Raw genomic sequence first — 21830 nt, 5'->3', positions numbered from 1 at the left:
ATGGGATTTATCCCTGGGATACAAGGATTATTCAACATATACCAATCAATAAATATAATTCACTACTTTAACAGAATGATAAAAACTATAGGAGGGGTACCTGGCTGGCTCAGTCGGTAGAGTACAAGATCTTGATCCTGCGGCTGTGAGTTCAAGCCCCACGTTGAGAGTAGAGATTACTTAAAAATAAGATCTTTTTAAAAAATCATATGATCTTACCCATAAATGCAGAAAAATGCATTTGACAAAATTCAACATTCATTTATGTTCAAAACTCTCAACAAATTAGATATAGAAGAAACAAGTCTCAACATAATAAAGGCAGTATATGAGAAGTTCACAGCTAACATCATACTCAACAGTTTGCTTCCCCAGCTCTTTCTAAAGAGTTATAAGCATCTGATGTCCCATATTAAATCCCCTCCTGCCTGAAACACCTACAGCAGTTTCTGTTTTCTTACTATCTCCTGATTGATACACTTGATGAAATGGAAGCTTAGAATAGAAGCTATCATAGGAAAACAAATTTGTATTACCTGCATACCTGAATTTGTGATTGAGATATATACATCCTCACTTCATCACAAGCAGCTGAATCACAAATCTTTAATTAATAGCAGTGCATCCTCCTTTGTGTCCCCTCATTGCCATTCTGATTCACTAAGGAGATCCAACCCAATCCTGAAAACCATATCACTCCCAAAAGAGTGGGTCTTAAGAAATTTGCAAGTTTCCATATCCCACATATGACTGTATTTTAGCATGAACAAAATTTTGTTTCATATTTGCCTCATGTCCATTCCATGTTTTCCTTACCTTTGGCCTCTGCTCATTTGCTAAGCCTGGTACCACATTCTTTCCATATTGTTTCATCTATTCTCTTCTGTCCCAAGTCTCCCATACTGTTACTAATCCAACTCCACACACTACTGAACAACTCTCCAATTAACACCAGCCTGCAGTTGCTAGGGGTAAAAAGATAGGAAAGACATTCCTTGCTCCAAGGAGTTTAGAGTATTTTGAGACACTATATGTAATTTCAATCATGATGTGGCTAAAATGTGAATCACCAAATGTACACCCTTTAAGGGAGTCTTACAAAATATAAAATTAGATATGGTGAGACTATAATCCATAGATTTACAACTTGACTGGACTCTTGTATATGAGGTTAATTTAAAGCATGCCCACATGGCTATTAGTGAGCTGTTCTTAATGGAAAGGAGTTACATCAGTTGATTTATTATACAGAGGGCAAGATCCAAGCTGTCACTGCTTTATATCTAAATTTGATTCCTAAAGGGAATGCAGGTGGAAGAATCACTTTTCAGATGAAAGAAGAAATTCCAAAGAAGAACACACAAGATGGAGTCATAAATACTTATGTTAGCTCGAGGCAAGCAGAGTTTATATACCACTCTTTTTGAATATTTATTCATTCCAGGAATGGTTTAAATTAGTACTTTCTTTCAAAGCCCCAAAGGCATTATGCTTTCAACAAAACTAATAATCACTTCCTGATAATACTCACTGACTTACGTATGTTTTTCTTCTTATCTTGTTTGAGAGAAGGAAGTCATAAAACTAAGCATCTGGTTTCAGTATTAGGCTTCAAAGAAAGAGCTACTATCTATGTTATAGAGGACTACTATATTGAAAATCTTTTTACTCTTTTCATTTATCACCTAAATATAGTTGCACATTATAACCTGCAAACCACCCAAATAAGATGAGGCAGCCTTCTGTAAGGGGTGCTCCTTACTTGGTATGCTCACTGAGCCCTGAAATCTTGTTTGCAAAAGTCAGATTGAATCCAATTGGTTCAGGTATTTTTCTTTCACCAAAAAATTCTTTGCTGCATAACACCAGTAAGATATCAAAACGAGGGATCCCTGGGTGGCGCAGCGGTTTGGCGCCTGCCTTTGGCCCAGGGCGCGATCCTGGAGATCCGGGATCGAGTCCCACGTCGGGCTTCCAGTGCATGGAGCCTGCTTCTCCCTCTGCCTGTGTCTCTGCCTCTCTCTCTCTCTCTGTGACTATCATAAATAAATAAAAATTTAAAAAAAAGATATCAAAACGATTAACTGAAAATCACTGGGTCTATACAATGGAATGAATTATATGTATTACCAAATGTTCTGCATAATTATGTGTATTAGGCTCTTGATGAAGGTAACAGAAACCAACTTGAAGTAGCTTAAAGCTAACAAGGGAATATATTATGTGGGTAAACCTGAAAGGCAGCCAGGTTTCAGGAAGCAAGTGACATTGGGTACAGGCAAACTGTAAAGATTCTGGCTCTCTTGTATTTTGCGTCTCTCTATACAACTTGATTTTTGTCTGCATAGACCAGGATTTAAGCTATAGAGTTTTATTGTTGTTGTTGCTGCTGTTGTTTTGTTTTAAATTTGGGGAATCATAAAAGCCTCTGGACAAATGCCTTACAAATATGAAAGTCAACTCTACACTCACAAACATATTTAAACTAATGAACATCAGTTTTAAAAACTGAAAAAATGAGGGAGCACCTGGCTGGCTCAGCCAGTAGAACATGTAACCCTTGATCTCAGAGTCATGAGTTCGAACCCCACAATGGGCCGGGAGCCTACTTAAAAAGAGTACATAAATAAATAAAATTCTTAAAAAACTATAGAGGGAGAGTGGTGCCTGGGTGGCATAGTTGGTTAACTGACTGCTTTTGGTTCAGGTCATGAGTCCTGAGATTGAGCCCCATGTTAGGTTCCCTACTCGGCAGGGAGTCGCTTCTCCCTCTGCCCCTCCTGCTGCTTGTGCACACACACACACACACACTGTCTCTCTCTCTCTCTCTCTCTCTCTCAAATAAATAAATAAAATCTTAAAAAAAAAAAAACTATAAAAGGAGAGTTTAAGGTTGACATATTAGTAAGTATAGATTTCAACAGGGATACATTTTGAGAGCTTATTCTAATTACCTATGGGAAATTCCCTTTTACTTTTCTAGGAAATTATTAATTTCAGATTGTATTACTATTCAAAGGGCTGAAAAATTATACAGATATCTTTTAAATCATGTCTTCCAATTAATAATGCATTAAACCTGATAAACTGCTTAGCTGATTTACTCCTATGAAAACAATCTTCATTTTTTTTTTTTTTTTAATTTTTATTTATTTATGATACTCACACACAGAGAGAGAGAGAGAGGCAGAGACATAGGCAGAGGGAGAAGCAGGCTCCATGCACCGGGAGCCTGATGTGGGATTCGATCCCGGGTCTCCAGGATCGCGCCCTGGGCCAAAGGCAGGCGCCAAACCGCTGCGCCACCCAGGGATCCCCAATCTTCATTTTTTTGAAGGGAAAATTGCATGTACTGTGTTTAGGAAACACTTTTCTGTACTAAGATAATATAACATGTTGAGATTTTGGGAAGATCAAGTTTATGGGCTTTGATTAGGAGAAGCTTAAAAAGACCTCTATTATAGCATTAAACATACACAATCACCCAAAACAAGTAAAACTCAGTGTTTTGCCAGATAACTCATCCAGTTCAAAAATGTTTTAATGATAATTACAAACTACTGAGGTATGCAGGAAATATAGAAAATAGGATAAAACATTTTAAAATGGGGTGCCTGGGTGGTGCAGTCAGTTAAGCGTCTGACTCTTGGTTTCAGCTCAGGTTCTGATCTCAGGGTTGTGAGATCCAGCCCTGCATGGGGCTCTGAGCTTAACTCTCTCCAGAAGAGGTGTGGGGGGGTGGGGTAACTGAGTGATGAATGTTAAGGAGGACATGTGATATAATGAGCACTTGGGTATTATGTAAGACTGATGAATCACTGACCTCTACCTCTGAAACTAATAATACATTATATATTAATTAATTGAATTTAAATACAATTTTAAGAAATAAGACTCTCTCTCCCTCTTCCTCTGCCCCTCCCTGCCACACCCTGGTGCTTCTCTCTCAAATAAATCTTTTTTATTTTTTTAAGATTTTAAAAATTTATTCATGAGAAACACAGAGAGGGAGGTAGAGGCAGAGACATAGGCATAGGGAGAAGCAGGCTTCTTGCAGGGAGCCTGACGTGGGACTCCCCACAACTCCAGGATCGCATCTGGAGTGGAAGACAGGTGCCCAACCATTGAGCCACACAGGCATCCCAAATAAATAAATCTTTAAAAAGTAAAATAAAATTGGGCAAACTGGTGCGTAAAATTTTGGATATGAGAAAATGAATTTATTTTATGATCCCATTACACAAAAAAGAGTACATCAAATTTTTTTCTTGTTACCAACTTAATTATATGACATCAAACATAAAATTAAACTAGTTTTTTTCTTTTTTTTAAATATATATTTTTAAATTTTTATTTATTTATGATAGTCACAGAGAGAGAAGGAGAGGCAGAGACACAGGCAGAGGGAGAAGCAGGCTCCATGCACCGGGAGCCCGATGTGGGAATCGATCCTGGGTCTCCAGGATCGCGCCCTAAGCCAAAGGCAGGCGCCAAACCGCTGCGCCACCCAGGGATCCCAACTAGTTTTTTTCTAACGTAGTTATCCTATTAACATATTTTTCCTATATTGAAATTGTTCTTCACTATCTAGAATACAAGGTTAAATATAGCCATACAAATAATGTAAATAGTACACCTCTTATTAGAGCTGTGTGAATAGACTGTTCATTTGGAGAGAACATACAAGAGCAGAAATTTAAAATCCCAAGCCAGTAATGACTTCTATCATTGTCTTCCATTAATTATGTAGGAAGCCTTTTTGTGATTCACTACAAAAATTTGGCAGTTAAACTCTGGAGGCTGATTATATCCCTCAACCATCAGCCAGGAGGATTAAGCAGTGGTTTTTAAATATACATTGTAAAAACCCAGTTAAAATTAGTCCTTTGGCAATTTTATTTTATTTTTATTATGTAACATTTGATGCAAGGAAAAGAATAGAAGTCATATGTGTTAATACAACTATGAAATGAATACTTGTTACCTACCACTGGTCTAAAAATTAGAATGTTACCTTTATTTTTTGCAGCCCCTGCTTCTCTTTGCTCCATTCTTCTGCTACCTCTCTGAAAAGGTAACTACTATCTGGAAGTTTGTGTATTTTCCTGTTGTAGTCTGTTCAGGCTGCTATAACAAAATAGCACAGGTGAGGGCTTACACACAACAGAAATATATCTCCCACTGGAATGGAGACTGGAAGTCCAAATCCGGGGTGCTGGCATGGTCAGCTTCCACATCTGATGAGAGCCCGCTTTCCAATTCATGCACAGCCATCTCTTCGTGGTAACCTCACATGGCAGGAGGAACTACTTAGGAGCTCTTTTGGCTTCTTTTATAAGGGCACCAATTCCATTCATGAGGGCTCTGGTTTTATGATCTGATCGCAAAGGCCTCACTTCCTCATATCATCTCATTGGGCATTTGGTTTTGACATGTGAATTTTGGGGGTACGAAAGTATTCAGTCTATAGCAATTAGTCTCTTGCTTTTTAAGATCATTTAATCATGCATGCGTGTATTTCTAAGCAATATATTATTTAGTTTTGTTTGTGAACTTTATAAAAATGGTATTCTGTATATAGTGTTCTGCCACCTGCTTTTTTCACTCAGTGTTATGTTTTTAAGATTCATCCTAAGATTATGTCCTAAGATTCATATGTTGTTGCATATGGCTGAAGCAGTGTTTTATGACCTACTTTTCCACTCATTCTTGCATTTCTAAGCTACATCCTTTTTGCTGTATATCTGTAGGACCTTGGGCTTTCCCTCTCAGCCAGAATTTCCTTACATTAAGATAGAAATAATAATGATAACTACTGCTGAGAGTTGTTGTGAACACCAATAAATTATTGTTATATTCTTTTTTTAAAAAAGAAAAATAGTCTTCTGGTAGCTTTTTGTTTGTTCTTTGTAGGTGCCCTGGCTTTTTTTCTCTGGGATTTTTAAGGTCTTCGTTTCTTGGTATTGTGCCATTTCATCACAATATGTCTTGGTGTGGATTTTTCTTTATTTATCATGCTTGAAATATGCTGTGCTTTCTCTATCTGTGGATTTATCTTTAGTCAGTTTAGGAAAATTCTTGGCCATTATCTCGTTCAATATTAGCTTTCTCTTATTTTCTCTATTCCTTACTTCTAGAACTCTGATTAGACATGTTAAACTTTGTTTTACCTTCCATCTCTTTTAGCCCTTCTTTCATATTTCCCATCTGTTATACTCTGTGCTGCACTCTGGGTGATTTCTTCAGATATAACCTCCAGGTCACTAAACCTGTCTTCAGCTGTTTTTATTGTTTTTAATAGATTTACTGAGTTGTTAATTTCAAAATCTATAGCTATTAGGCCAAAAAGTAATATTTGGTTCTTTTTTTTAAGGACTTTATTTATTTATGAGAGAGAGAGAGAGAGAGAGAGAGAGGCACAGACACAGGCAGAGGTTTGTGTACTCTAGGCTGTAGGCTCCATGCAGGTAGCCTGACATGGGACTTGATCCTGGGTCTCCAGGATCACGCCCTGGGCTGAAGGCGGTGCTAAACCGCTGAGCCACCTGGGCTGCCCATATTTGGTTCTTTTACTAATTTTCTGGTCTCTTGTTCTAAATCTATTTCATTCCATGTTTGATTTTTAAAAATGGTTCATAAAAGGTTATTTAATTACCTGTAAATGACAATTCCAATTCTAGTTCTTCAATTCTTATAAATTGTTGTTTGTTGTTTCTGTTGGCCTTAACTCATGGTGGTTTATGTGTTGGTGATTTTTTTAAATTGTGAGCTTATATTTTCTTGATCTTAATATATCAAAATCCCAGGGATTTAACTGGGCGTTGCTTTACTCTAGAGAGTACTTGCATTTGTTTCTGAGAGGAGGTCTGAGATGCAACTGATCATGTATCTCTGAAGCTCCTCTTGCAGAACCAGGCTCAAAACAGGAAGGAATCTCAGGTTCAATTTCCACACTTTGCAGTGTGCCTCCAAGCTCAGTCTCCTTGTTCTGAGCCGATACTAGCGTTTGCCCACGACAGCTCTGGCTTTTATTTTTGCTTATTGCTCCTGTTCTTGTTTCAGCTCACTTTTCTTTTTTTTTTTTTTGACCCCTTTCATCAAAACCCAGCAAAAGTTTATTTTATTTATTTATTTTTTATTGAAGTTCAATTTGCCAACACATAGCATATTACCCAGTGCTCATCCCATCAAGTACCCTCCTCAGTGCCCATCACCCAGTTACCCCATCCTCCCACCCGCCTCCCTTCCACTACCCTTTGTTCATTTCCCAGAGTTAGGAGTCTCTCATGTTTTGTCACCCTCTCTGATTTTTCCCACTCATTTTCCCTCCTTTCCCTTATAATTCCTTTCACTATTTGTTATAATCCCCGTGTAAGTGAAACCATATGATGATTGTCCTTCTCCGATTGACTTACTTCACTCAGCGTAATACCCTCCAGTTCTATCCAGGTTGAAGCAAATGGTGGGTATTCGTCCTTTCTGATGGCTGAGTGATATTCCATTCCACATCTTTTTTATCCATTCATCTGTCGAAGGACATCAAGGCTCCTTCCACAGTTTGGCTACTGTGGACATTGCTGCTATAAACATTGGGGTGCAGGTGTCCTAGCGTTTCACTACATCTGTAACTTTGGGGTAAATACCCAGTAGTGCAATTCCAGCAAAACTTTAAAGTGCATATTAGTTTTGATTCAAATCAGGATTTAATTATCTCATAGTTAATGGGCCCTCAGGTTATCTAGTTTGCCAGGCTGCCAGAGGAGTTTACACATTTTTAGCCAAGTAACAATTCTTGGATGAAAGTTGTGGAAGATTCTTCCTTTGGTATAATACTAACCTTCTCCTTTCACTGAAGTCCCAGTCACAGAAATTAAGTTCTGTGCGGAAGGAACATCCGATTAGAAGTCACAGATGTGGAATCCTTTTGTAGTTCATGAGCTTGATGATTGGTGTTCATGCCGTCAGGGACATGTGCCTCCCTCAAACCTTGTTATGACCTTGGCACATTACCCAACTGATGTGAAGAAAAAAAAAACATGTCAAAGATATGAATTTATTGTCTATGTTACCTTGGAAAAAATTATTTATCCTAAACTATTTAACCTGTTTCTGTTAATTTTACTATAAAATGGGAATATACTTAGTACCATACCTACCCATAGGTTGAAAGGATAAAATGAGAAACTGTACTAAAAAACACATTTTAATTTGGTAAGATGAGAAACAAAATATAATAATTATGGTAACTAACATTTATTGAATGTTTACTATGGTTGGCAGTTGAGCTATTTATAAAGCTTTCATTGGCTCCTTACTACAACCTTATAGTATGGGACTGATAACGTGATTTAACAGTTAAGAAACCAGTCTCAGAAAGACTAAAAGTGTAAGATGATGATGCCATTATTTAGGATCTCCTTATTTTCATCACAAAATAATACCCAGTTCAGCTATTATGATGAAGAGCAGAGTATTCTTCAAGGTAAGTTAAGTACTACTGTACCTCATTTTCTTAGATTATTTTCTCTCAAATAATGAGAAGTATTTTGTGAGGATGCATGCCCTTCAAGATGCCTGCTATGTTAAAACTTCCATCCTGAAGAAGTGATGTGCTTTTGCTAAAAGCAACTTTAGTTATGAAGATTCCATTGCAATTTGTACAGCTGTGTAATCGAAACTGCTACAAGGCAAGTTAATATATTATTCTACTCACAGAACAGCAGTTTGATTCCTATGACTTCTTGGCACATCTGTTTGGGATATAAATCCTAAGCAGACTGAACAGTCACTTTCTAAATCTTCAAAATGCTTTACTAAGCAAAGTCTTTAGTGTGGTTAAGGGGAGAAAAAAATTAATAGACTCCCAAGTGAGTGGAGTAGTTTAGCTCAATGCAGAGTGTTTAGGGCAGGTGCAGGTGGGACTGGGAACTTTGAGCTAGAGGGTAGCACGCAAGCCTACAAACACCAGAAGGTGAACTCTCTTGCCAACTTGAGATAATTAGAGAGGGTCTTTAGGGAATGGATCTTTGTAGCGTGTTTAATTTTTTTTTTTTTTTTTTTTTTTTTTTTTACTGGCAGGAATTCAAATTACATTTAAGTAGGCTTGATTAGAGATGCCAATTATTACTGGCCTTCTCACATCCCCTTCTAGTAAAATCCCTACCCATTGATCATACTGAGTGCACAGTAGGCCACATGACCATGACCACAGCTGATTGGACATGTGGCCATAAACTATACCCCATGACTTCACCTCCTGTACTTTGGTCTAGAAAGAAAAGCAGAAGTCATATCTTCTCTCTTGGAAACCTGCAATAAGAGATACAAACAAGGGCTAGAGTATTGCTTTTGCAATTGAAAGACGGGTCATTTGAGAAGGCTGGTCCAGAGAGAGAGTGGTTCTGATTCACTGAGAAGCCAAAAAGCCCTGAGAGGTGAGGGAGTGGCTATTCCTCAGTGCCACTGATGTAGTGTCAACTTTTCCTGAGGCCTTGGGGTTCAATTTACTCAGGTTTTAGTGCATATATGCTTTTTTCTATAACCCTTCTTTTGACTTGTCTCTGAGTAGTGAGTAACCTGGCTTTAGTATATTGACTCAATCTTTGCAATCAAAATAACCTGGTATGAATCAGATAATTTAACACTAATGCTGCCCAAGTGTTAATACCTAGACCATCTTCAAAAGTACCCTATTGGTTTCCTGTTTTAATAGGACTCCTGCATTGCCAGTGGCAGAAAACACATCAAACTGAACCAGGAGGAATTTATTGGGAGGACTTAAGTATCTGATGAAACAACCAAGTTTGGAGAAGGACATGGATGCTCCTGAGCCTTGGGAACAAATGGAACCTCTGTCTCAAGCCGTTACAACCCTACTTCTAGTTTTCTCAGCTTCTATCTAGTTTTTTATTCTTTTTGCTACAGACTATCTTTGTTTGCATTATAGAAAACATGGCCTCTGAGCATCCCAATTTTCTACAGAGACTGTATGGCCTAGTGATTAGGAAGTATGGGCCACAGGCTGGTTTTGAATTCAAACTTGCCATCAACTAGCAAGGAGATCTTGACCTTTAGGTTTACCCTTGACTTTTATGTAACAATCTAAGCCTCTATTTCTTCCTCTATAAAATGGAGATTAAAGATAGGTGACTATCTCCCAGCATTGTGAAGATTGAATGTGATAATGGGTTGAAGCATTAGCTCAGCATTTGACACTCATTTAAGTTAGTACTTATTATTACTTCCCTGCCAAGTGCAAAACCAGAAAAGGTTTTTCCTTTGAGAATGTAGATTTTAGTACGTTGATACAGATACATTTATAGGAAAAAGGAAGGGAGGGACTTTGTTGAGTTTATCTATCAGCAAGTTGCAGGAGGTGAATTGCAAGGAACCAGGCAGGGGTAAAGCTTGCCCAGATCTGATAGCTGATTCTGATAGCAGCTCCTTTTAACTGTCACTGGTGGGCACTAACCAGCCTGGGGATGCTCCAGAGGACTTAGCTCCAAAATTCACTGCTGGCCAAAGCACACCCATCCATGGCCACTGGAGGGTGCCAAATATCAAGATGGGGAGCTGGCCCAGGCAACTTAACTGGCCATGGAGTCTCTTCTTGGAGAACAAGCTGAAAGAGGCAAAGGAAAGAAGGCCAATAAAAGAATACAAGTGCCTTATTGGCTTATTGGAAGTGCTATGCCAGGTAGGAGCCCTGGACACCTGGGACAAGTGAAAGTCCAAGAAAACCCAGAGCCTGAGGAAATCTCTACATGGGCTTGGTCTGAGTTGAAGTTTTAAAGGACCATGTCTCAAAGAGAACAGAATGGAGAAGCAGGGAACTGTTAAAACATCCAGACAAGAGAGAAGTTTAAGAATGTAGCTTTGAGTTGAAGAATCTGTATAGAAGTCGGGCAAGACCAAAAGCAAGATAAAGATAGAGCTGAGAGATATGACCCAAGACAAAGCAGAGGACAGGAACCTTTGACAAAGCATCTAGGCTGTCATATGGGAGGGGTCTGCTGAAAGTTTCAAGCCAGTTCAGACTACATTGTAAAATTGCTTCAGTCTTAAAGTAAACTCTACCAATGAATTCAGTCATGCTCCAAGATAATATATATCAAAGTACGGACTTACTTAATATGAAATTATCTAATATATAAAATGTATTTGTCAGTTATTATCTAAAGTACAATTCTTTGAGCACCACCAGAAAACTCATTATGGGAGACATGGCTGGCTCAGATGGTAAAGCATGCAACTCCTGATCTCAGTCATGAGTTCAAGCCCCATGTTGGGCATGGAGCCTACTTAAAAAATTAAAAAAAAAAGAAAAGAAAAGAAAAGAAAAGAAAAGAAAAGAATTGTTGAATTCACAGGAAAAATTACAGAAAAGAAAAGAAAAGAAAAAGAGGGGCCCCTGGGCTCAGTTGGTTCAGTGTCTGACTCTTGATTTTGGCTTGGGTTATGATCTCAGGGTTGTGGAATCAAGCCACATGTTGGGCTCCATGCTCAGGATGGAGTCTGCTTGAGGTTCTTTCTCTCCCTCTTCCTTTACCCCTCCCCTTGATCACATGCACTCTCTCTCTCTTTCATTTTTTTTTTTAAGATTTTTTAAATTTATTCATGAGAGACACACAGAACTGCAGAGACATAGGGAGAGGGAGAAGCAGGCTCCCCACAGGGAGCCTGATGTGGGACTTAATCCCAGGACCTCAGGATCATGTTCTGAGCCAAAGGCAGATGCTCCACCACTGAGTCACCCAGGTGCCCTCTTTCTCTCTTTCAAATAAATAAATAGTCTTTTTTTAAAAAGTGTTTTAAGGGCAGCCCTGGTGGCACAGCGATTTAGTGCCAGGGTGTGATCCTGGAGACCCAGGATCGAGTCCTGCGTGGGGCTCCCTGCATGGAGCCTGCTTCTCCCTCTGCCTGTGTCTCTGCCTCTCTCTCTCTCTCTGTGTGTCTCTCATGAATAAATAAATACAATCTTTAAAAAAAATAAAAAAGTGTCTTAAGAAAAAGGAAAAAATAAAACATTATGGTGTAAAGTTGTAGGGAAAAAAAGAAAGCACTATAAAAATCCACAGGCAATTTAAAAAACACCATTTATTGGGCTTCAAAAAATGCAAAATATAGAAAAGTATAAAAAATAAAATTATTTATACTTTCGCAATTTTAATTGTTTTTTATTTTTGTTTTTTTAGAGATTTTATTTATTTATCTGAGAGAGAGAGAAAGAACAAGCAGTGGGGAGGGACAGAGGAAGACAGAGAGAGGGAGAGTGTGAGAGAGAAGCAGACTCCCTGCTGATCAGGAAGCCTGATGTGGGGCTGGAGATCATGACCTGAGCCAAAGGCAGACACTTAACCAACTGAGCCATCCAGGCACTGCCTTTAATTGGTCTTTTAATGTTATTTCAATATATCATTTATGAGTGTATTCAATTTGGTATTCTGTTTTTTAACACCTACCATCATTTCATGAGTATCTCTGTGTAACAAAATTATTTTTAATGACTGCAGGCAGGAGCCCTGAATTTCATATGGATTTGTTATAGATCAACATTTTCACCTATATAATTGGATATTTAGGTTGTTTTCAATTATAAATTATACTATGATAAATATCTTTTTGCATAAAACTGTGTTCACATTTCTGATTATTTTCTTAGAAGCTATTCCTAAAAATAAAGTTATTTGTTCAAAGAGCCTGAGCATTTTAAGACTCTTGATAAATAAGATCAAATTGTTTTACCAAAATTTGGTTAAATCTACATTTCTCTCTACAATTTCACCAGGATTGAATGTTATATAACTTAATGTTAATGTCTTTGATAAATAATACTAATAAAACTGTAGATTTTTCTGTACTCTTTAGCTATTTATATTTCATCTGCTGTGAATCATCTGTTCTTTTTTTACTGATTTTTTTTCTAAAATTTGAATCACTGTTTTTCTTATGAGCTTATTTAGATGCAACATAAGGATTTTGAAATATATTAACCTTTTATCATATTTATTGTTGGTATTATTTTTATTATGATATCTTGCTATAGAGAAAAAATTTTATGTGGTTGAATTGACTTTTAATTTATTTGGGTCTTTCATCTCTTGATTTGATGATTAGAGGGTTTTGCCTTATCTAATAGACAAGGTGAATATTCACATTTTCTTCTAGTATTTTAAGATATTATCTTATATTTAATGCTTTAAATTAGCAGGATTTCCTTTTTTTTTTTTTTTCAGGATTTCCTTTTGATGTGTGATATGAGGTGAGAATCAATGTACCTTAATAATTAGGCAATGTGCTTGTGACAAGGTTCCCTACTTGTGAAATATAGCCACTGGTCCTCATGAAAGGGTTTCATAGTGTTCAGAATCTCCGTGACTTACTCCTGGTGCTAGGTGCCTGTGCTAAGCACCACAAACATCAGACATTGGATTGCCTTTGTTAGCTGTAGCCACAGAAAAATTTCCAAAAGATGTTTCCTCTACTCCCTGGTACTTTGTTTTTTTTTTTGTTTTTTTAATTTTTATTTATTTATGATAGTCTCACAGAGAGAGAGAGAGAGAGAGGCAGAGACACAGGCAGAGGGAGAAGCAGGCTCCATGCACTGGGAGCCCGATGTGGGATTCGATCCCGGGTCTCCAGGATCGCGCCCTGGGCCAAAGGCAGGCGCCAAACCACTGTGCCACCCAGGGATCCCTACTCCCTGGTACTTTGAAATAGGGAACCCACCTGGCCATTTCACTACCTCATTTGTGATAGATATTAAAATCTGGTACATCTGGCTAGCTCAGTTGGAAAAGCACGTGACTCTTAGTCTGGGGATTGTGAGTTCAAGCCTCATGTTTGATGTAGAGATTACTTAAATAAGTAAAACTTAAAAAAACACTCAAAGAAAGGGGCTATCTTGAGTCTAGCTCAGCTTTTCCAGGCTTTAGTGGCCTAAGCACATTGTCACAGGACACTGGTTACCTGTATCTAGTTTGATGTCTTCAAACCTCTAAGGTAGCCATGATGATAAATGATTCTCATTATTAAATAAGATAGTTTATATCAACCAAGCCAGATTCTTCCACAGGGACTGATTGTTGCCAGAACCATGGCTCTCTTATCTTGGGGCAGTATGGTCCCCATTGCACTGTTAAAGGCATTGGTTTCAATGGTATAGAACTGTTTGGGTCCAGGTATGTCGAAGTTGGGAAGGAGATAATCAAGTCTTCAACTGCTAGAATGCTTTAACTCTGGATCTGAGGGGAAACTTTTTCTTCCTTTTGAGGAGGTTAATTTGGGTTCAGTAAAGGAAGAGGCCTATGAGAATCCCAGAAATAACTTGAATGCCTTTGGTGAACCTAGCTGGATAGAACAACCATGAGGATCTCTAACACAATTTGTGGAATTGGCCTGGAGTGATGCGACTGCTAGTGGTCAAGGAACCTGGTTTGTGGGCTCATGTTAGATTGGGGAAGTATCTCAGGAGGTTGTGCAGATAGAGTATGACCTCCAGGAAATCATACAAAGTGCTGTTCATTAAATGACTGAGACACTACACTACATAAGCAAGATGGCAATGCCATGTATTTAGACTTACTCAATAATAAGGTAGTCTTTCTATCATTTCCTTCCAGATCTGGGAGAAGTTGTTGGCTCCTTGATGTTTTTATTTTGTAAAGACCTGTGCTAGAATTCAGAGATCAGTAGGAGCAGATGGAAGACCTGTAGAAGTTGTAGTAGTTCTACAAATCAAGAATTCTCTATTCTTTATTACAAAGGACAATGGGACTAAGATGAACGAGGTAGAGAGACTGATAAAACTGTCACAAAGGGAGAGGATCAGTTATACCTGCTGAAGATTTCTCACCCTAACTCTGAAAGGAATATACATAAAGGATTGTCACATGGAACCAGACCTATTGTATTGCCCCATTCATATAGCAGGGAGGCTCCTCTATTTCTGTTTGTAAAAGCATGTCCCTGAAGGCCTTTTGCTCAACCAGAATTCTGTAAACAGAGATCATGGATAAAACAGGGTTTGGTTGGGGGTTGGGACGGAGGCAAAGAGGCATTGGCTATAATGATGGCAGATACATGACAGTGAGGAGAAGAAATGGATTTTCCAGGCCATGGTTGGGTCATGGACCTCTAATCAGAGCCAGAAATCCAGGGACAGCATGTGTCTTGAATGTCCCCAGTTTCTATCTACACTACAGTGGCCTTATGTCAAGTGGGAGAGAAACCAGCTAGACCAGAGAAAGCTGCCTGAACCCCTTGAGTCCATCATTGCTTCAGTCTGAACCCACAAATCTGCACTCCACTGGAATGTGAAACATCCTTTCCTATGCCTAAGGAAATCAGGCTACACCATGGGCTGAAGTCCACAGACCATTTGGTGGGGTGGATGGTTATCTTTTAGGACCAGATATGAATGGATAAAATCTGCTCTTTTTCAGACAAGCCCAGCCACACAACCTGCTAATCATGAAGCAAATCGAAAATGCCAATTGGTTGAGTTGAAACATACTTCACTTTACTTGGCCAACTGTTTGGTTTAATTAAGCAGACACACTTCCAGACCCATTTGTCTCAGTTGTTATTTTTAATCTAACATCGAAGCTTAATTCAGTCCTTTTAAATAATAAGGGAATAGTGTTGCAGTTTGCCTGTTTTCCTAAAAATCTTTCCATCAATAACAATATATTTCTGTAAATAAATGAGATAAAACCATGGTTACTACATAGCCATCATATATATTATACCATCACGTTAATAGAATAGTGTAGAGCTAAGAATTGGTGATCTGCTCCTGGGGTAATGTTTAAGTAAAAACGTTATTTTCTTCCTTATACCCACTGACTTTTGCCTCCTCAGGTGAAAGTTGAGCCCATTCCATCTCAATGATACATCTCAATGATATGAATCATCATTTTTCTAATGGAGGGGATAACATGCTATAACTATGCCATCAGTGGATTTGTTACTTGCTTTACAAGTTGTAGTGGTAGATTTGCCTTGATCTGTCAACATTCTGCCAATAGGGTTAGTTAGAATTCCTCAATTGTTCACAATAGGAACAGACTCTGAAAAACTTGAGTAGAAAAGAAAAGTTTTAGGAGGATAACATGAAGCTGATGGAATTAAAGGGAAAGACGGGGTATGTGCTTAGAGAAGGACAACAACCAGGACATCTCTAGAGGTTTAGGTGATTAGAGTCCTTGACAGTCTGAGGGCATAGCTTCTGGGAGTCAACTGGATTTTCAGTGTCTAGGTCACATCATTCAAGATTCACTGGCAGGAGAGTCTGTTTACCTAATTCCCTGACTCAAGGAGAACAAGGCAGTTTGATTTATAATTTCTTTCTTTTTTTTTTTCTAAAGATTTTATTTATTTATGAAAGACAGACAGAGAGAGAGAGAGAGAGAGAGAGAGAGAGGCAGAGACATAGGCAGAGGGAGAATCAGGCTCCTCTCAGGGAGCCAGACGTGGGACTTGATCCTTGAACTCCAGGATCACGTCCTGAGCTGAAAGCAAAGCATAACCGCTGAGCCATCCAGGAGTCCCTGATTTATAATTTCATCAAGAGATAGATAAGGCAGTTTTCCCATCAGACTGCTCTTACCAAAATAAGCCTTGTGTGGTACTAGGACTCTAAGTCTCACTGTCCAAAGCTGTTCTAGTGCTGATCACAGGGACTTAACATTCTTTTTCACTGGCTTCTGCAGCTCTTTCGGGTCAAATTTGGAATCCTCACCACTTCTCCTGATCACCAGGACCACCAAATATTCATTGTCCTCCACCAGTATGGCTAGGACTCTGGAGGTAGTGAGAAGGCTTCCTACAATTATGAATTTTATAGGCAAAATGTCTTGCCTGTGGAGAAATGATAGCTCTGTCTTTAGGTCCCCCAAACACCATGCAGATCTTTCAATTTTTTTAGTTCTCCAAGTGAGAGCATTTGGATCTGCTCCTCTGTATCGCACTCAGGAATATCTCCTCCTACCAAAGCAACTAGTGTCTTAACCTTAGAACATTTTTCATCTTAATTTAACCAACTTCAGGGTGAATTCTTGATCATACTATCCTTTTTTCAAAGGTTGTCCCATGCTTATCTCCTTTCCCAATGTTTCAGGAATTGTACTAGTCCCAAAGTCTCCTCAAGCATTTCCCTCATGAGATGAGGACTCCTGTTAATCTCCCCTGAAGTCCCAGAAATCTGCAAATGAGGTCCCTAATATGACAGAGTCTAAGCATCAGCTTGTGATAGGGTGTACAAGGCATATAGGGATAAGAGGTTCCCTATTGTGCTCAGGAGGCTAAACTTAGACCACATGGTGGGGCTGGGATCATCTCCGTGGAGTTAAATTACTTGGAACTCCAGCTTGAATCCTGTAGCAACAGAAAGCAACTAATCTACCCTCTACCACATATGGAACCATTCTGATAAGAATCAGCACTGTGGGAATAGGTCAAGAGTCCAGAGAACTTATAGGGCTGAGGAATATGTGTTACCGACATTAAAACTCTAATTGCACTTTCCCACAGAAACACTTTTATAAAGAGTGGTTAGGATCTTCAATATTATTAGTACAATACTTTATGTATATTAGGGTTCCATAAGGTTTTGTGGACTGATCTTGAGGCAGAGATACATTTGTAAGATTATTTCTATAGCAAAACTTGTTCCCAGTTCCAGATAACAGACCAACAAATAAACTAATAAGCTAGGAATTGCCTATTTTGAGATTTTCACCAGTAAACACAATAGATTCATAGGCTTTCATAGTCAGTCAAACTGAGCTTACAGCCTTATGATTAAAGATACCGTCTCTGAACCCAGAAGCCTTCCGTTGCCCTTTTTTCGTCTGCTGAACATATTTTGAATTGAGGTAAAATTGGTATATAACATTGTATTAGTTTCAATTTTTTTTTTTTTTTTTTTTTTTTTTTTTTTTATTTATGATAGTCACAGAGAGAGAGAGAGAGGCAGAGACACAGGCAGAGGGAGAAGCAGGCTCCATGCACCGGGAGCCTGACGTGGGATTCGATCCCGGGTCTCCAGGATCGCGCCCTGGGCCAAAGGCAGGCGCCAAACCGCTGCGCCACCCAGGGATCCCAGTTTCAGATGTACAACATAATAATATATTTGTATATACTATAAAGTGATCACCACAATAAATCTAGTTACCATCTGTCACCCACTTCACCCATCCTTTAACCCCTTCTGTCTGATTACCACAAATCTGTTCTCTGTATCTGTGACTTTGACTTTGTCTGTTCATTTGTTTTTTTAAATTCCACACATAAGTGAAATCATATGGTATTTGTCTTTCTCTGATTTATTTCACTTAGCATAATATCCATAAGATCCATTCATTTTGTCACAAATGGCAAGATTTCCTTCTTTTTTATGGTTGAGTAGTATCCTATTGCATATATTTACATCTCCCTTATCCATTTGTCCATTGATGAACACTGGTTTTTTCCTTCTTGACTTCTGTGACTAATGCTGCAATGAACATAGAAGTGCAAATAATTGTTCAAATTAGTGTTTTTGTTTTCTTCAGATAAGTATCCAGAAGTGTAATACTTGGATCATATGTAGTTATATTTTTAATTTTTTGAGGAACATCCAAACTGTTTTCCACAATGGCTGCACCAATTTTCATTCCCATTAACAGTGTATGAAGTTTCTCTTTCTCTACATCCTCAATAACACTTGCTTTTTCTTGTCTTTTTGATACTAGCCATTCTAACAGGTGTGAGGTGATATCTCATTGTGGTTTTGGTTTTCATTGCCCTGATAATTAGTGATGTTGAATGTCTGTTCATGTGTCAGCTACATGTCTTCTTTTAAAAAAATGTCTATTTGGATCCTTTGCCCATTTTTTAATTGGTTTGTTTGTTTACTTTTATGTTTTATGAGTTTTTAATATATTTTGCATATTAACCCCTTATTGAATATGTGATTTGCAAATATTTTCTCTCATTCCATAGGTTGGAATTTTGTTTTTGTTTTCATTTTGGTGATGGTTTCCTCTGTTTGCAAAAGCTTTTTAGTTTGATGTAGTCCCTTATTTTTGCTTGTGTTGTTTTTGCTTTGGAGACAGATCCAAAAATTTAATGCCAAGACTAATGTCAAGTAGCTTACTGCCTATGTTTTCTTCTATGAGTTTTATGGTTTTAATTCTTACATTTAGGTCTTTAATCCATTTTGAGTTAATTTTTGTGTATGATGTAAGGTAGTACTATAGTTTCATTCTTTTGCTTGCAGCTGTCCAGTGTTCCCAACACTATTTAATGAAGAAATTATCCTTTCCCTGTTGTATATTCTTGGCTCTTTTGTAATAAATTATTTGACCATATATTTGTGTGCTTATTTCTGGTCTCTATTCCATTGATCTTTGAACTTGCCTTTATACCAATACCATACTGTTTTTATTACTACAAATTTGTAATAGTGTTTTGAAATCAGGGAACATGATACCTCCAGCTTTGTTCTTCCTTCCCAAGATTTCTTTGGGTATTTGGGGTCTTCCCTGGTTTCATACAAATTTAGAATTATTTGTTCTAGTTCTGTGCAAAATGCCATTGGTATTCTGATAGAGATTGCATCATATCTGTAGATTGCTTTGGGTGTTATGGACATTTTAATAACATTAAGTATTTCAATCCAGGGGGTGGGGATTTGGAGTAACTGGGTGATAGACATTAGGAGGGCACATGATATAATGAGCACTGGGTATTACATAAGACTGATGAATCACCGAACCTCTACTTCTCAAAGTAATAATACATTATATCTTAATTAATTGAATTAAAAAATATCTCCTGAAAAACTATACTTAATTTGTTCAGCCAATATTTATTGACATACTACTACATGTCAAGGCCTGTGTTGGCCTCAGGGATGCATCAGTGAATGAAAGGTTGCTACTACCATTGACGGGCCTACAGATCTCCACATGCACTAGGACAAGTACAGCCTCATTCATGCTAAAGTATAGAATTCTCTAAAGATTTTGCTTGTACACTCCCTCAAAAATTATGTATACCTTTATTTCTCAATCAATAAAATTTTTCAGTTTAAATGGTTGCAAAGATGTAATTCTGTTATAAAATTAACATTTTAAAATAAAATTGCTTCATCATTGTTTTAAAAATTAAGAAAAAAGGGATCCCTGGGTGGCGCAGCGGTTTAGCGCCTGCCTTTGGCCCAGGGCACGATCCTGGAGACCCGGGATCGAATCCCACATCGGGCTCCCGGTGCATGGAGCCTGCTTCTCCCTCTGCCTATGTCTCTGCCTCTCTCTCTCTCTCTCTCTCTCTGTGACTACCATAAAAAAAAAAAAAAGAATAAAAATTAAGAAAAAAGGTATTTCAATCCATGAGCATGGCATATCTTTCCATTTATTTGCATTGTCTTCAATTTCTTTCATCAATGTCTTCTAGTTTTCAGAGTACAGGTTTTTAACCTCTTTGGTTAAATTTATTCATAGATTTTTTTTATGTAATCGTATATGAAATTTCTTAATTTTTCTTTCTGAGAATTTGTTATTTGTGTATAGAAACATAACAGATTTATGTATGTTTATTTTGCATCCTGAAACTTTAATTTCATTCTTATTCTAAGAGTTTTTTTGTGAAATCTTTAGTTTTCCATATACATATATATTGGCATCTGTAATAATAACAGTTTTTCTTCTGTTTCAATTTAGATGTTTTTCTCTACCTTGTCTGATTGTTGTGGCTGGGACTTCAAATACTATGTTGAATAAAAGTGGTGAGAATGAGCATCCTTATCTTGTTCCTGGTCTTAAACAAAAAGTTTTCAGCTTTTTACTGTTGAATATGATGATAGCTGTGCATTTGTCATATGGCCCTTATCATGTTGAGGTTTATTCCCTCTATACCCACTTTGTTGAAAAGTTTTTATCATAAATGGATGTAGAATTTTGTCAAATGTTTTTTCTGTATCTATTGAGATGATCATGTGATTCTACCCTTCATTTTGTTAACGTGATGTATCACACTGATTGATTTGCAGATGTTGAACAACTCTTGATGCCTATAATAAATCCTACTTGATCATGGTGTATGATTCTTTTTAATGAATTGTTGAATTTGGTTTGCTAATATTTTGTTGAGGATTTTTTGCATCTATATTTATTAGTGATATTGGCCTGTACATTTCTTTTTGTGGTATCTTTGTCTGGTTTTGGTATCAGGGTAATGTCAGCATCATAAAATGAGTCTGGAAGCATTTTTGTACTCTTCAATTTTTTTTTGGAAGTTTGAGAAGGATGGGTATTAAACCTACCCTATTTGGTAGAATTCACCAGTGAAGCCATCTAGTCCTAGATTTTTGCTTGTTGGGTGATTTTAATTAATGATTAAATTTCCTTACACGTAATTTTTCTATTTAGACTTTCTATTTCTTCATGATTCTTTTTTCTTTTCTTTCTTTCTTTAATTTTTAAAAAAGTAATCTCTATACCCAATGTGGGGCTCAAACTCATGACCATGAGATCAAGAGTTGCATGCTCTACTGACTGAGCCAGTTAGGTGCCCCCTCCTTCATAATTCTTGAGCCTTCTTTCTTCATGAGTCTTGGAAGATTATGTTTCTAGGAATCTTTTAGGTAGTTTAATTTGTTGGCCTATAATTGTTCATAATAATCTCTTACGATCCTTTGTATTTCCATGGTATCTACTGCAATTTCACCTCCTTTTTTTTTTTTTAAGATTTTATGTATTTATTCATGAGAGACAGAGAGAGAGAGAGGCAGAGACACAGGCAGACGGAGAAACAGGCTTCATGCAGGGAGCCTGATGTGGGACTTG

General features: G+C 37.7%; 1 protein-coding gene, 1 long non-coding RNA gene and 1 other non-coding gene across 6 annotated transcripts in view; 2 read left to right on the top strand and 1 right to left on the bottom strand.

Moving 5' to 3' along the window:
• The window catches only part of LOC144286226 (uncharacterized), a 146534-nt gene extending 136380 nt beyond the window's left edge, over positions 1–10154 (top strand). For 2 of the 3 annotated variants that reach the window (XM_077852438.1, XM_077852437.1), the window contains one exon: positions 9713–10154. In XM_077852438.1, coding sequence (XP_077708564.1) covers positions 9713–9789 — 77 coding nt within the window. In that variant the 3' untranslated portion in view covers positions 9790–10154. Of the gene's footprint in view, positions 1–5029; positions 5075–9712 lie in introns of all 3 variants that reach the window. The other variant, XM_077852433.1, reaches the window with a different exon arrangement.
• The window catches only part of LOC144286232 (uncharacterized), a 52826-nt gene continuing 37983 nt past the window's right edge, over positions 6988–21830 (bottom strand). The window contains exon 5 of one of the 2 annotated variants that reach the window (XR_013354293.1): positions 6988–8014. This is a non-coding gene — a long non-coding RNA (uncharacterized LOC144286232). The remainder of the gene's footprint in view (positions 8015–21830) is intronic. The other variant, XR_013354292.1, reaches the window with a different exon arrangement.
• Positions 7919–8020, top strand: LOC144287338 (small nucleolar RNA U13). Its single transcript, XR_013355177.1, has one exon. It is a non-coding gene; the product is annotated as a small nucleolar RNA U13 (small nucleolar RNA).

Source organism: Canis aureus, chromosome 16, assembly GCF_053574225.1.
Source record: "Canis aureus isolate CA01 chromosome 16, VMU_Caureus_v.1.0, whole genome shotgun sequence".
Taxonomy (NCBI): domain Eukaryota; kingdom Metazoa; phylum Chordata; class Mammalia; order Carnivora; family Canidae; genus Canis; species Canis aureus.
This window is presented reverse-complemented; position numbering and strand designations above follow the sequence as displayed.